The following is a 16,251-nucleotide window of genomic DNA, read 5'->3' on the forward strand; positions in this document are numbered from 1 at the left end:
GCTGCCACTGACCCGTGCTGAAACCTGATAAACTCACATTATGTCCGCCAGCACCCGGCGGCGGCGGCAGCACCACCGCCAATGGGAGGCGGCTGTGTGACGCCCACTGACAGCGTGTGGCCCTTACACGGGCGCGGAACGCGGAACTCTGTAAATCCTAACTAACATATGTAAATGCAAATCCAGCCCCCAGTCGAGCCTCCCCAGCGAAAAATACATCTGATTAAGAAAGTGTGTCACTGTGTTTAGAATAAAAAAAATTCTGTCAAAATAAAGGATTTGCTGCTTTTACAGCTGGGGGTAAGTCAATCCGGTACACTCACAAACTCATTTAATGTACGTTTTTTGCTTCTATATCCAATTTTTATATATTTTTTTAAGGGACGATGGGATTTCTTTCTACCTTCTGGTAAATCAAACGATTGCATAATCTATGCAGAGTGTGAATGTAATCCACCAGCTGACCTGGAAACTCAGTATCGGCTTCCTGTACTGAAGCACATAAACAGATGAACTCAAGTCCGGAACTGTGTTGACCTGGAAACCATTGTTCCACATCTTTATTTCATTTGGTGAATTAAAACAACGGCATTATGCATGAGGGGAATAAACTGGTGGAACTGTGGTAGAAGGTTCCCCACTGAAGTCCGCTGTATGTGGAGGTCACTTCATACGGAAATTACTTCTCCCTGGTAGGGTTTCCTGCTCACGGCTGTAGGCTGCCTCACCTGTGGGCCAAAAAGGAAAAGCCACATCAGGACCCCACACTAACTTTGAGTAGAAAACCAAAAGTCGTTCACCAAATTTTTATCATTTTATAATTTAGAGACAAAGATCTTTATTTCAATATTCTCACTTGTTTTACGATTTTTGACAGAAAAAAATTATGCTTGTTTTTTGAAATTTGAAAAGTGGTTGACATCAGGTCAACAAGGCCATATAAGATTGTTGTCAACGGCCCATATCTGGTTGCCCCGGGCAACCATTACTGTCCGCCCTGAAAGAAAGTCTAAGCGGCACTAAACAATTGCGTGCTGAAGTAATGTGTTCGGCAGCTAAAAAGAACTTCTGGTGTCATAACGAATAGAAAATCACAGTAAAGTAATAATAATAGAATATAATAATAAAAATAATAATAATAATAATAATAATAATAATAATAATAATAAAAATAATAATAATAATAATAATAGTAATAGAAAATAGAGATAAAATGGCCCAATACAAAAAATAAAATAAAAAATATATAAAAATTTCAATTAAGTATTTTATAAACTTATCTTACTTTTTAGTAGAAAACAATAGACAATTATATACTGTATTATGAATAACAATGCTCATTCTTATTATTATTGTTGTTATTAATAGTGATATTATTTATATCATTAATATTTCCAATAATTAATATCAATGCGAATATACAACTTGAAAGATAGGTTTGCTATTTTTCAAACAAGGCTTTTTTGTTCACATCATTTATGACCATTCAACCTTCCTTCCAACCATTGAACTTTGCTTTACTGTTCATTAAACATTCTGCTGCAACTTCTCACTGTGTTTCAATGCAGCCCATGAACAGTTATAAATGATGGGAACCAACCAACACATTTTAATATGATTTTAATGTTGAAAAAATAGCCAACCCATGCTTTTCTTGGATCGTCGACCTAACCCGCACTGACCTGCTCCCTCTGCCTGATCCTCTGGTACACCGTGTGGGAGAAGGGCTCTCGGTGGATGAAGCGTCCTTCGCCGGGCGTGGCCCTCAGCTCACCGCCCTCGTAAACCACACGACCCCTGGAGATGGTGACCACGGGGACGCCGTGGCACACCATACCCTCGAAGATGTTGTAGTCCACGGCCTGGTGGTGGGTGCTGGCCGAAATCCTCCTACAGGAGACAAAGCGGCGTTCATTCGGACGTCGGGGTGAAGCAGGAATGGAATGGAATGGAATGGAAACAGAGGCGTGATGAGATAAAAAGTGCTTCTTATGTGAATTGCGGAGGATGCACTCATATACATCACAAAATTATTATCCATCATTTAACAGAGGCATGATGTATCGGCTGGACTGAAAAGCTTACGAAGCAAATCACCCGAGCTCCGATCTGTCAATAAGACGAGAAGGGACCGGACCGTTCCAGCCCTGCTTCAGGAAGAGTGCACGGTAAGCAAGTTCAGAAAGCACAGCCAGGAGGTATTCTGCTGTAATAAAGCTGTAGATACACCACCGTGTGTGTGTGTGTGTGTGTGTGTGTGTGTGTGTGTGTGTGTGTGTGTGTGTGTGTGTGTGTGTGTGTGTGTGTGTGTGTGCGTGTGCGTGTGTGTGTGTTTGCTGAATAGATATAAATCAGTTTAAACAGCGAGACGACGCGTAACCTAAAGAAGGAGGCTGTAATGTGTGTGTGTGTGTGTGTGTGTGTGTGTGTGTGTGTGTGTGTGTGTGTGTGTGTGTGGAGGGGGGGTATTATCTGTTTTACTTTTTTGATTTAGACTGTTTTGCCTTTTTATGTTGATTGTCCACCAATGTTTCCCACGACAAATTCCTTGTATATGAAAGTGTAATTGAGCCGAATAAACTAATTCTGATTCAGATTCTGACTCATGGAATTTAATGAATGTTTCTATGTTTCCCATGTCTGTGGCGGAAGCCAGACGACATTTAGTGCTCGCATGACGAGATATCAAGACGTTTCATTGTTATCATTATTCAAGTGGCCTAATTATGAGGCACAGGACCACGGGCGCTTCCTGACGCTCCGTGGTTATGTAACGGGGAAGTGGCTGCCGGCCGGCCCGCCCTGGACGCCGGGGAGCCGAGAGAAAAAATTAATTATGCAGTGGCGATCGGACGTGGAGCTTCTCTCGGGCTTGAGAGACGATAACAGGACAGCAACACGACGTGGGAGAGGTGTTCCTCTCCAGAACAGGGACACATTATGTCTTGATTCTGCCCGTTAGAGACGACGCCACAAGTTTCAACCCCAATTCGTTTTAAAGCATCGGGATCAAACACTGGGGTTGCTTGTCCATTTCCCATCATTCACAGCAACAAATTCTATTGCAAAGAGCGCCGCACAGTGCCGCTTTGTATTAGTTATGTAAGCTTGGATCTGCTACACTGGCTCCTTGCACACCAATGTGGTGTGTCCCTGTGTGTGTGTGTGTGTGTGTGTGTGTGTGTGTGTGTGTGTGTGTGTGTGTGTGTGTGTGTGTGTGTGTGTGTGTGTGTGTGTGTGTGTGTGTGTGTCTGTGTGTGTGTGTGTGTGTGTGTGTGTGTGTGTATAAGGTTCTTTTATATGATACATTTCCTTGAATGGGTGACTGAAAACATAATTCTGCCTCAATGTGAAAAACGTAATAATCTTGAGGACACCTTCCTGACGCATTTGAATTGTAATCATCACATTGTCCTACTTACAACATCCTGTATTATAAATAATATTATTTATAATATATTATATAATATATATATTATAAAGTATAAATGTTTTTTTTTCCTTTCTCAAAATGTCCATGATTGAAATGTCTCACTTGATATGATTTTTTATTTTTATTTTATTTTATTTTTTTTAATAAATAAATAAATAGATAAATAGATAGATAGATAAAATAATTTATATATATATATACTAATTAATTATCATTATTTATTTTATAGATCAAATATATTCATATAATTTATATATCCATTTTTTCCTCATTATTTTCTATAAATCATAGCATATATATTTTTTTTTTATGGATACATTTTTTGTACATGGATATAAAATCCTTCAGTGAAAAAATGCCACCAGACCATTCTCTACTCTTCTTCTCAGTGCAGGGTGGTGACAGGGTGCGCACTGAGAGCAGCCATGATGCTACGGTGTCTCAATGTGTGTGTGTGTGTGTGTGTGTGTGTGTGTGTGTGTGTGTGTGGCTGTTGAGGTGGCACAAGATGAAAGACTCGTTCTCCTTTAAGAGCGCAAAGCTAAATGGCAATCTTAACAGATGCATTGCAACGCTCTTGACTCAGTTAGAAAAAGACAATGGGACAAGATTAAGAATATATTAAATACTATATTAAAAGACTCAGGAGTCCCAAACAGAGGCCGTGACACCGGAAGCATGAGCCAACGATGGGATCTCTGTACTGGACAGAATTTGCTCAAACACTTTTATTAGAAATTGTATTGATCCAGTTAGCATCCTACGTGTAAATACAAATCAATTTATTTTAAAAGAAATGGAAGGAGAATTGTAACACTACTTTTCTTTCACCTCATAAATATATGATTCCAAATATAATTAAGGATCATTTATATAAATAACTCAGATACAGATAATTAGACTAAATAAATAAGGTATTGTGGATAATTAGGAAACCCTGAAGTGATTTTGTGTCTTTTTTTCCTTCTTGTTAGTTATTTCATTTATTTATGTTATTGGATCTTCCTTGGACAATTTCTGTTTAATACCTGATTTGGTTTATGTACAACATATGATATACTGTAGACAGTAAAATTCCTTCACTCATTCACAAAATCAAAATCTGTCTGTTCTGTCGGTGGTGCGAGAAGTACAGACACCCTTAAATGAAGTAATTAAGCATCTATACCCTGACATAAAATAACTCCCGTGCAGTAGTGCACGCAGAGCATTTGAGGGGAGGGGATGTGAGAAGCTTCTCCATACCTTTCCACTTGACCCATTCCCCAATAATAAAATTAGCACACAATATTATATTTTAACTACTTTATTAATTACTTGAAACATATATTATTCATTTTTACATAAACAGACCTAATCTTACCGACAAACAAAGCTATACAATAATCATGTCTTACCTGTTCCTGGTAACACCAGGCATTAGGTTACTACCATTTATAGTTTTCATAGATTCATGGATTTACGACCTAATTATTTCATTGGTTGTGCTCGAATATAAAAACTGACTTATATATAATAGATATTTATTCATTATCGCTATTCATTTATTTTGCATTTGAATGATTTGAATGATAATTTTGCGTCTACTTGGCTTTCCCCTACTCTCATTCAAGAATGGATCGTTCCACTCAAGGGCGGCGGTCAGCAGTGTATTTAAGAAGCTCATTTGCTTTCCCACATGGAATCCATAAAACTGAAAGATAAATAAATATCCAGCAAAGGCAGAAGGTAGTCATTCACACATTGGCCTGCTTCATGGAAAAGTTCCATATGGAGTCTGTTCCCACATAGATGACTGTTAGGGATTCAGTACGTAATGCTCGTGTGACAGGTGTTTAATATCACGCAAGACTATTATAACAGATTATATTATACTATATTATATATATTTTATTATATTTATCATACTATATATTATTCTATAATAGAATCGGTTTCGTTTTTACACCAGCGCTTCGCTCCCTGTCTCCCTGCCCTCCCAGACGTTCTTGGTTCCCTCCGCTGACGGAGCCCCGTCCCCAGGCGCAATAACCCCAACCCAAATATTATTAAATAAGTGTCATCATTTTCAACCTGTCCCCTGACACTCTGCCTCCAGAGAAGGAACATTCTCCACCCGTTCTACCTCTTCCAGTCTCCTCGTTCCCTCTCTGGCTCCGTGCTCCGGTGCAGTCAGCGCCGAAACGCTTGTGCCCGATGTCCCTGCACCGCACCCCTAACTCTAAAAGACATGTCTAGTGTCTGAGTGCCATTTTTAATTCGCAAAAATAACAACATCCAAGAATATAAAGACCTGTCTCCGTAGACTATTTGTGGGGTTTTTTTTGATTCCACCCCTACTTTACGGCAATGTTACTGCTTCCATTCCCACACACTTCCATTCACAGCCGTGCCGGCAGTTTCCCGGAAATGATACTAGGTCAAGATTTTTGCCAGTAGATTTAGGGCTTCCAGTGCAAGTGGGAAAGGGGCTTGAAAGGGCAACTAAGACCACGTATTTGGATATATTTAATAGGTAAATAACTTAGTTGATTTTTGCGCTCCAACCTCTGTGTAATGACCTCCAGTCATTTTATCATCACCGCCAACACTTTTCTGGTACTCTGACCACACGGTGCATCAATGGTACGGTTACAGGGGAAGATTCATCACATGTCTACTGGGTAGCGCAACTGCAACACCATCGGGCCACCGTGTCGCCTTCACTCTCACCCCTGGTCTCTGGCGCTTTTAAACGTGCAGTTGTGTTGCTCACCTGCCATCGAATCCTCAAGTCCTCCAACATTAATGTTATTACCCAAAGACTCATCTCTTTTATATGCAGTCAATAGTTTATGCCGTGCCTACCTGCATTAAATGGGGAGCACACGAAAAGCTTTTTTTTTTTTAACTAATGAGTGTGTGTGTGTGTGGGTGTGTGTGTGTGTGTGTTCATAAATATTAAAGGTCACCACTTTTGAAAAACTCACTTTTTCACTGCTTGTGCACATACATTTGGGTCTCTGATGGCTCTACTACTACACAAACTGTGAAATAAGACAACCCAGTCAGTTTTTTTGTGGGCTGCCTAGGTCAGAAAATATGTGATTGAAGCCGTTCAGATTAGCCTCCCCTCCTATGTCAAGTGGGGGTGCATTTGAATAATACCGCCCCCCCCCCAGCTGAGAACCACCTTTGTGAAGCTGCGCCATTTTTTCTGCGCATGCGCCAGAGCTACTAACATTATGTGGAAGACAAGAGCTACAGTAGGCACGGGAAGTGCTCTGTTGTTGGCTGCAGAGACCAGCACAAATCTCGACATCCGCCCCCAGCCTCAGAGGACAGAAGAGCTGAGTGGATAAAGATTATTTTTGATGGCCACGTCCCAAACTGTGACCAAACTGCAGACGAGGGAAATGTAAGTATTTAAAAAATAATTAATGTAGCCGGAGTGAGGCACGTGGAGCAGTAGCTCATTTACATTTAAAGCTACGGGCACAGAAACAGCCCGTTGAGAAAAGCACTGAAACAGAGGGGTATAGAGGCTAGGATGCATAATCTCAGTGGTATTTTCAGCAAAAAACTCCAATGACATATTTTGGGGACCTCAGAGAGTTATATTAAGTTGTTGAAAAGGATTATAAACGGTGACCTTTAATTAACACACTTGCTTACTTACTCGCTTTAAAAATAACGTGCGACTTGACTTGATTTGACACTTACATTTGCGTACACACACACAGAAGCGCGCACACACACACACACACACACACACACACACACACACCCAAACACACACACACACACACAACACAGTCTGCTGGCACTCCTACAGAAGATGGTGCGTCCCGTTTCTGCTGAAATGGGCTTGGCCGGGCGCTCACCTTGTCGACTTGGGGTCCCATACAACTACATCAGCATCAGAGCCCTTGGCGATGCGGCCTTTCTGGGGGTAAAAGTTGAATATTTTCGCTGCGTTGCTGCTGGTGACAGCCACAAATCGATTTTCATCCATTTTGCCGCTGTGCTGAGGTCAGAGAAAAAAAAAAGCAGAGAAAAGGCCTGAGTTCACTCAGAAGTCACAGTTATTGACAGACACGAGGCCGGTGCTTAACTGTGCAGCAGTAGACAAAAGGTTCTATTTTTTGCCGAAATATAACAATGGTATCATTGGTAAGCTCTGCTGCATTTGGTACATCTTTCTCCTCGCCTCGGCTCAAGATATCTGATCCAAGTACAAGGAGAAAGGGAGTACTAAGCTGCAGCAGTCTGCCAGCAGGCCACGTCTTCCAAAAGTTGACTTAGTGTCAAAATGCCTCAAAAAGAAACAGCAAGCATCACAGAACACCTGTCCTATACAGTGTGTATATACATATATACTATATATACAGCTATACATACACACACAGGTATATACTGTACATACATATATATATATATATATAGAGAGAGAGAGAGAGAGAGAGAGAGAGAGAGAGAGAGAGAGAGAGAGAGAGAGAGAGAGAGAGAGAGAGAGAGAGAGAGCGCCAAATCTCTAAAAAGAGCCAATATATAATTATTTTTAGGTTTATTGCATATTTATTGCCTATTGTTTTGATGGGAGGTAGTTCTATGTATCTTCTAGAAGTATCTATCTATCTATCTATCTATCTATCTATCTATCTGTCTGTCTGTCCGTCCGTCCGTCTGTCCGTCTATCTATCTATCTATGACACACAATCCTTCCAGGGACGTACCACGCCCTTCTCCCAGATCACCGACATCCTGTCCTCCACGCCGTTGACGCCGTTGGGGATCTTGGTGAAGTCGTCCTTGCCGAGGGCCTTCTGGCAAACCGAGAAGGTGCAGTTGTCCGTCCCCGTGACGCTGAGATCGTCACTGGGGGGAGTGAAAACAAAGTGACAGGAAAGTTTGAATTTACTAACTAAAAAAAACTAATGGTGCCACGGCGTAATGCATCAACTCATTTTTGGGGTAGGTTGGTGAAATATGGGTCCACCTACTTGGCCAGCAGGTCCATCAGGTACCCGGGCGTGCTGGGGTCCGGCCTCAGCGGCGGCCCCATGACGAAGCGGGCGGCGTGGGCCCAGTCCTGGTGCCAGTAATTGGTTCCATCTGTGCCCAGTCCGGCTGCGATGGGCTCCCCGAAAACCACACGCCCTAAATGTAATGATAAATGTAATTTAAATTGAAACGATTGCGTGGGAGTGTGTAGCATTACCAGCACTGTGGAGTTATGGGCTAAAAAAAAATGCATGTCGTTATTTGCTCCATTATGAAGTATTTAGAAAAGTGAAAAAAAATGTATATAGTATATTTTTGTATTTTAAGTGTTTCAATATTAGATTTCTACCCATTTGTACTTTTCTGTGGCTGTATATTTTGTCCTATGTGCTTACAGTATATGTAATAATTTATTGTAGAGCTTTAATATACTAGTTTTTTATGTGCTCCATGTGTAGTGTAAGTACACTTAAAAGAGTATATTGAACAAACTCACTAAGTACTTGTTAAGAGTGTGTAATTTTGGTCATCAAAAGTAACCAAAAATACATGAAAAATATATTTTCTATATATTTAAGCATATCTTAAGTACAATTATAACACACTTAGTACATCTTAATTGGTTTTAACTTAACACAATTTAAGTATATTAATTGTGAATACATAAAAAAGTACAGGGTATTGTTTCTAAGATTTTGATATTATATCTTAACAATGATACTATTTCCTGAACAATCCTTTTTCAATACCAGGTTCACAGGTTTTACTGAGTAATATATATAGTATAGTATATAGTATATACTATACTATATAGTAATATATATTAATATATAATTTACTACTTCACTACTTTTTTTTTTAAATTTGTTGATAGTATCACTGTAGTTCAGCCAATACCAGGAAAGGATCAGTTTGGATTATTTTAAGTTCATCCCTGTTTCATACTCAAGTCAGTCTGCTGAGGCATCCTGTTGCTTTGCCTGAAATGTGCAGTGAGCTTTTGCACTGAATGCAGATTGTGGATTTGTCCACCAGTGCTTGTATTGAACTCAGATAGAGAGATGGAGCTACACGTCCAGTTTGGAGAAAAGGCTGGAACCTACATAGGTACTAGATGGGGGGTGAGTAGAAAATAGAGATCAATTAAAACAAAATCAAAACTAGTTAGTACCAAATTTCTAATCCCAGCCCAACAAAACAATACACACAAAACTTGTCCTTCCCCCCTCCTGCGCTGAGGGAAGCTCTCTCTCTCTCTCTCTCTCTGTCTCACTCTCACTCTCACTCTCGCTCTCTCTCTCTGTCTCTCTCTGTCTCTCTCTGTCTGTCTCTCTCTCTCTCTCTCTCTCTCTCTCTCTCTCTCTCTCTCTCTCTCTCTCTCTCTCTCTCTCTCTCTCTCTCTCTCTCTCTCTCTCTCTCTCTCTCTCTCTCTGTCTCTCTGTCTCTCTGTCTCGCTCTCTCTCTCTCTCTCTCTCTCTCTCTCTCTCACCATCTCGGCGTGCGTTAGAGACCACCTTGGCGGCAGACTTGCTCATGACGTGGACCACGTAGAGTGGGCAGTTCACAGCGTGGGCGATGGTGATGGCTCTCTGTGTGGCCTCGGCCTCTACCTCCTCGGGGCGACACAGCTCGTGGCCCTCGGGGCCCGTGATCCCCAAGGACAGCATCTTCTTAGCCCCCTGTCGGGAGGGGTGGGGAGAAAGCATAGTTAGTATACTCAGTTACTTTGTAGTTGTTCACAATTTATATACTAAAGTTATTTTGTACTGTTGTGTGTTGTACTTAAGTATTGCTTAAGTGTATTAAAATATATTTTCCAGCTTTATTTAGTTTAATTTTTCTCGTACACTAAAGCTGTACTTTGAATTAGTACATAAAAATAGGTCATATTAGCACTAGAAACCATCCTCATAACGTCGTAATACGGATCCGTTGAAATCTTAGCAGACTACTCATAAGAATAACCCCAGACGCAGAGAGACATTTATTTAGCTTTTGCTACCACCTAGTGGCCTTGGATGGCAATGACGTCCTCAGGTCTCAGGTCTAGAATTGAACGCTGATAAGCCACAACATTAAAACCACTACGAATAACCATTAATATTGTGTAGCTCCCCCTCGTGCCACCATAACAGCTCTGAACCGTCGAGGCCTGGACTCCACAAGACCTCTGAAGGTGTCCTGTGGTATCTGGCACCAAGACGTTATCAGCAGATCCTTTAAGTCCTGTAAGTTGTGAGGTGGGAACTCCATGGATCGGGCTTGTTGTTCCAGCACATCCCACAGAAGCTGGATCGGATCAGATTATAACCCCGGCCATCCACATGATGTAGAAGAAAACGTGATTCATCAGACTAGTCCACCTTCTTCCCTTGCTACCACTTTTGGTTGCATACACCTCACAAGAACTGTTGTTTTGAAGATGTTCTGCCCCAGTCGTCTAGCCATCACAATTTGGTCGTTGTTAAAGTCGCTCAGATCCTTACACTTGACCATTTTTCCTGCTTCCAACACATCAACTTCAAGAACTGACTGTTCACTTGCTGCCTAATATATCCCACCCCCTGACAGGTACAATTGGAACGGGATGAGCAATGTTTATTCACTTCACGTGTCAGTGGCTTTAATGTTGTAGCTGATTGGTGTATATGTCTTATTTTGAGGCTACTTAACTTATTTCCTACTACAGCAACTTATTTTACCGAACCACCATAACCAAAGGAAATATAAAATGTCCTTTCTATTAAAAAAACACAAAATATTATTTAATAATATATAATAATAATAATAATAATAATAATAATAATAATAATAGTTATTATTATTATTATTATAGTTGAAATAATATAAAACAATATATTATTATTAGTTATTAGTATATAATTATCATAATAATCATAATAATAATAATTATTATTATTATAACAATAATAATAATAACAATACATAATATTTATTAATAATAATTTAACAATGAATAATAACAACAATAATAGTTTCTGCAATCAGCATATTCCCAAATTCCAACCATTTTCAATTCATATTTCAAGACAAACGGCTCAGTTGTACCCACCTCCTCTATGAGGTCTCCATTCTCAGCGTGCACCTGAGCGATGGCTCCGATCTCCCTGCAGCGAGAGAAGGCGGCATAGAGCTCGTGGTCCCGCAGCATGAATATGTCCTTGTAGGCCATAAACATCTTGAAGGAGTTGACCCCTTTCTCTCTGGCCACTATCTCCATCTCTTTCTTGACCTAAAAAAGGTAGGAAATTTGGAAAGCAGGCAACTTATGTTGGGGTTCTCCATTCACGTGTTCACATAAACACATAAGAGACACTGATGAAGAACCTCTGATTAAAAGACGATTCTGGCCGTGGCCCTTGCAGTCTTCACTTTTCTCACTCCTTTTTGTATTTCCACTTCTGTGTGCCTCCCTGCCCTCACCTGCTCGCTCCACCAGGTGACGGCCATGTGGAGGGAGTAGTCGCAGCACACTTTGGGGTCTGCCGTACTCCGCCAGCGCTCGTAGGCCTCCAGCAGCGAGGTGCCCTTTTGGGGGATGACGAAGTCCAGGATCATGGTTGTCCCTCCTGCCAGTGCTGCCTGCACACACACACACACACACACACACACACACACACACACACACACACACACACACACACACACACACACACACACACACACACACACACACACACACACACACACACACACACACACACACACACACACAATGATATACATTTTATTTAATTATTTGTTTATACCCACTGAGGTTTTAGCTTGCAACCCCTGGCTCTGTAGGCAGTTGAGTTACCCATTGGGATATAGAGGGAGTAACCCTCCTATGTCTTTTAGCTAAATATGGCTTTTTATGACATAAGTGAGTGCTTTTTATTTGTCATTATTTTCATAATTTGTGGTCTTAATTTCCAAGACTATTTAAATTGTATACATTGGCATAGATAAACAAAATATTTCTGGCCTTTCATCAGACCAGGCCACCTTCTTCCATTGCTCCATTGTCCAGTTCTGATGCTCACGTGTCCATTGTAGGCGCTATCAGCGGTGGACAGGGGTGAGCATGGGCACTTTGACCGGTCTGCGGCTACGCAACACCACACACAGCAAGCTGTGATGCACTGTGTGTTCTGACACCTTTCTATCATAGCACCATAAACTTTTTCAGCAATTTGTGGACTGGACTTCACGCCCCATACGCATCAATGAGCCTTGGGCGCCCATGACCCTTTCGCCTGTTCACCGGTTGTCCTTCCTTGGACCACTTATGGTCGGTACTAACCACTGCATACCGGGAACACCCCACAAGACCTGCCGTTTTGGAGATGCTCTGACCCAGTTGTCTAGTCATCACAATTTGGCCCTTGTCAAAGTCAGATCCTTACACTTGACCATTTTTCCTGCTTCCAACACATCAACTTCAGGAACTGACTGTTCACTTGCTGCCTAATACATCCCACCCCTTGACTGGAACGAGATGAGCAATGTTATTCACATCACCTCTCAGTGGTTTTGATGTTGTAACTGATTGGTGTAAACAAAAGTGAGAATATTCAAGATTATTTATTCTGCAGTATAAAGAGAAGGATTCAGTACTGCTACAAGCCAGCGCTCGGATCAATCTGATATCACAGGAAAAGACAGGAGGCTTTATCCAGAAAAACAGGGTGTGGCTTGGGTCAGAGGTCTCCAACAAGTCTGCGCCCCCCGTTGAGTTTCTTCATCTCCATAGAAGGTAAACAGGGCCAAGTATGATCTGATTCTTTCATGTTAAAACGGACATTGTAGGGTGCAAAACATTTCTCTTCACATGAACTCTGGGGGGGTTCCTGGGGAGACAGAGACAAATGTTTTAAAAACCCCTTCTAGAGGTAGAGGCCTTTGTCCTCATTCAAAAAAGTTGATCGTAATCATTTTTCTCTCACGAGTATCTATCACCTATCACTGTAGTTGTCAAAAGAGACATTACAATAATGTTTATCCATGGGTTTTGGTGTCGATACCACTTACAGCGGCCGTAGGTAGGGAACAAGAGTTGTTAGAATTAAATAATTGTGCCCATTAAAAAAGTATTAAGGGATGCAGTTCCTAAATGTTGACTCGAAAGCATGTCAAATTAAAAAAAAGTCAATAGTCAATCGCGACGTATAAACTTGTATACGTATAAGACACTGAACCCTTAAGTGCTCTCGATGAGCTGGTGTGCACCTTACACGGTAGCCGCCGCCGCCATCGTTGTATGAATGTGTGTGTGAATGGGTGAATGTGAGGCGTGTATTGTAAAGTGCTTTGAGTGGTCACAAGAGTAGACAAGCGCTATATAAATGCAGTCCATTTACCATTTAGTGGTATAACTCTACAAGCGCTATATACGTTTGTCGTTTCGCTGCATGAGAAATGTTGAATTGATTAAAGAAATTGGGAGTGACTTGTGAAAAAAAATGTATGTACTTAAAAGTATTTAAGGTCATTGATGTCCAGTGCCCTGATATAATAAGGCATAAAATGCTATTCTACCTCGTTCTCTGCCGATGTGTGCTCATGCACAGGTAATTACAATAAATAAAATGTATAAAATTCCTGCACTTTGATTGATCCGGTCCTTTATTTTGATATACTGTATAATCATATAAATACTGGTGTCAAAAAACAACAAAACGAATGCGTCTGTGTTAGTAAAAAGTTTTATATATTTGTTTTGAAATGTAGTTTCGCAAAAGTGTCTCAAAATTCACACATTCGATGTATTGTGAGATTTCGAACTCTGAATCAACGCTGAAATAATCGCGATTAGGCGATTATGGAAATAATCGTGAGCGCTCTAGTAGCGATGCGTGCATGGTAAGAGGAATGTGAAGGCACTTAATTACTCCAACGAAACATGTAAACGTCACCTTGGTTCCGATGTGGAAGTCGTCCACGGCCCTGGTGCCCATGAAGGCCAGCTCCATGTGCGTGTGCGTGTCGATCCCTCCGGGGATCACCAGCCGACCAGTAGCATCGATCACTCTGGCCCCGGGAGGGACGTCGAGATTCGGACCCACGTCCACGATCTTCCCGTCTTCGATGTAGACGTCGCCGGCCACGGAGCAGTCTTCATTCACGACCTTCCCGCCTCGGATGAGGATTCCGCCCCGGCTCGCCATGTTGCTGCTGCTGCGGCGCAGGTTTTCCGCACAGATGTCGCCCGAGACAACCGCACCAGCCTCCGGGTGAGTGAGAAGAGGAACCGGCTGTCAAAGTACACAGTGTGTACCTTAGTTTGTCAGATATTGGACGGACTACTCTGCCAGATCCAAGACGAAACAAGTTAAACAACAAGGTCCCGCCGCGAGTAAATGACTGACGGAACGAACTTTGAGCTGGAAACAGGTGACTGACTGTTGGTGGCCTCTTCCCCGAAGCCCCTGTGTCTAGGTTAGGCTACGTTACGTTCGGGGTCCGAGGACGAAAACAAACAGTCGACGTGGGTGTGGCTGACCCGGGTGGGGGGCGTCGTTAAGCCGTCATCAAGGGGGGGGGGGGTGGACGGGGCTGGCTTGGCGGCAGCGGCGCGGCTCCTCCGGCCCTGAACCGATCCGCCTCCGCGGCGCCGGACCGGGCGGACCCCCGGCGGGGAGGCTCTCCTTGCGCCGCTGTTATTTTGTCGTTGTTATGTTGCTGTCATTATGTGATTATGTTGCCCGGCCCAACGTACGAACTCTGTTAATGTCGTTTAGGTCCATCTCTCTGTTGCGCAGAGACCTTCTGGAGGCCACACGGATGAAGTCCTTGCCGTCCCCCTCCCTGAACCCGCACAGGTGGGTAGAGACTTGCGGGAGTCTCTGTTTGACGTGAGCGTCTGTATTTGACGGTGGATCAACTTATTAAAGCGCGGTCGGTGCAGAAGACCGAGGAGGTTCCCAGGGCTGGTGCTCCCCATCCAGGCGCAGAAGAAGGCGCAACTCGGCATTAGTGTTGCTGTAATGTGTCGGTTCCAACATGAGTGAAACCCAGGAACAATTGGGAGCCCTGGGAGCAGCCCCGAACTCTTAAAACACGCCGCCCGCGGCTCTGCTGCAGCCCCCACATTTGACAGATTTGTCCCACGGTGATCAACACTCGCCTGACAGTATTGGCGTGGATGACCGCATTGAGTTAGTGGATGCGTGCCTTTGAGGGGCGTCGTGTCTTTAACAAAGATAAAGCAATTTTCGTCTTTGACCACCTGGGAGGGGAACCCCAAAGTGAGACTGAGCGCGGGTCAGGTAGTGAATGGGAAAAGACTCACAAGATCATCGATATCTTAAAATCACTGTATGGTGGCAAGAAGCCTTTTGTTGTAGGGCGACAACATTTTTATGATCGTAGGCAACAGTGGGGCGAATCACTAATACCCCTTTACCAAAACCCGGGTCTCAGTCCAGTGTCAAATGACCCGGCAGTTGAGGGTCGACCCACTAATTTTGGCCCCTTTACCTGCGCGTTGCAATTCCGGACGCTGGTGCATAAATAAACAGGAATATCTGTATATCACTCCATCATTCCATATTCCATTTAGAATCCAAAATCAGAAGTTATTGATTTTTCCGCATGGAGGACCGTGAAAAGTTGTGAATGTGGGGACCGCAGTGGAAAACCCTCACGCTCGCCGCCGGTCCCCACTCCCCCTTGTTTAAGTTGCTTTGTCCTCTACTGTTTTGTTACCAATGACACTGGAACCATGACACGCCCCTTTTCCGGCGTGTTTGTGAAATCAAACGTTAAAAAAAAAAGGATTTCTCCCGGCAGTGGGAAAGCTATCTTTATTTTGGTGTGGAAAATGCTATAAG

At 42.5% G+C, this 16,251-nt stretch overlaps 1 protein-coding gene across 1 annotated transcript; it reads right to left on the reverse strand.

The window, feature by feature from the left end:
* Positions 1-668: 668 nt before the first annotated feature.
* dpys (dihydropyrimidinase) lies at positions 669-14,586 on the reverse strand (the record flags this gene model as incomplete). The annotated part of the gene is made up of 9 exons (XM_080005983.1): positions 669-728; positions 1,683-1,890; positions 7,297-7,439; positions 8,149-8,290; positions 8,416-8,572; positions 9,906-10,095; positions 11,490-11,669; positions 11,861-12,019; positions 14,335-14,586. 9 exons carry the CDS (start codon positions 14,584-14,586, stop codon positions 669-671), a joined length of 1,491 nt encoding a protein of 496 aa, XP_079862109.1.
* Between the last annotated feature and the right edge of the window lie 1,665 nt (positions 14,587-16,251).

This window comes from Zeus faber, assembly GCF_960531495.2.
Source record: "Zeus faber genome assembly, chromosome: 8".
Lineage (NCBI taxonomy): Eukaryota > Metazoa > Chordata > Actinopteri > Zeiformes > Zeidae > Zeus > Zeus faber.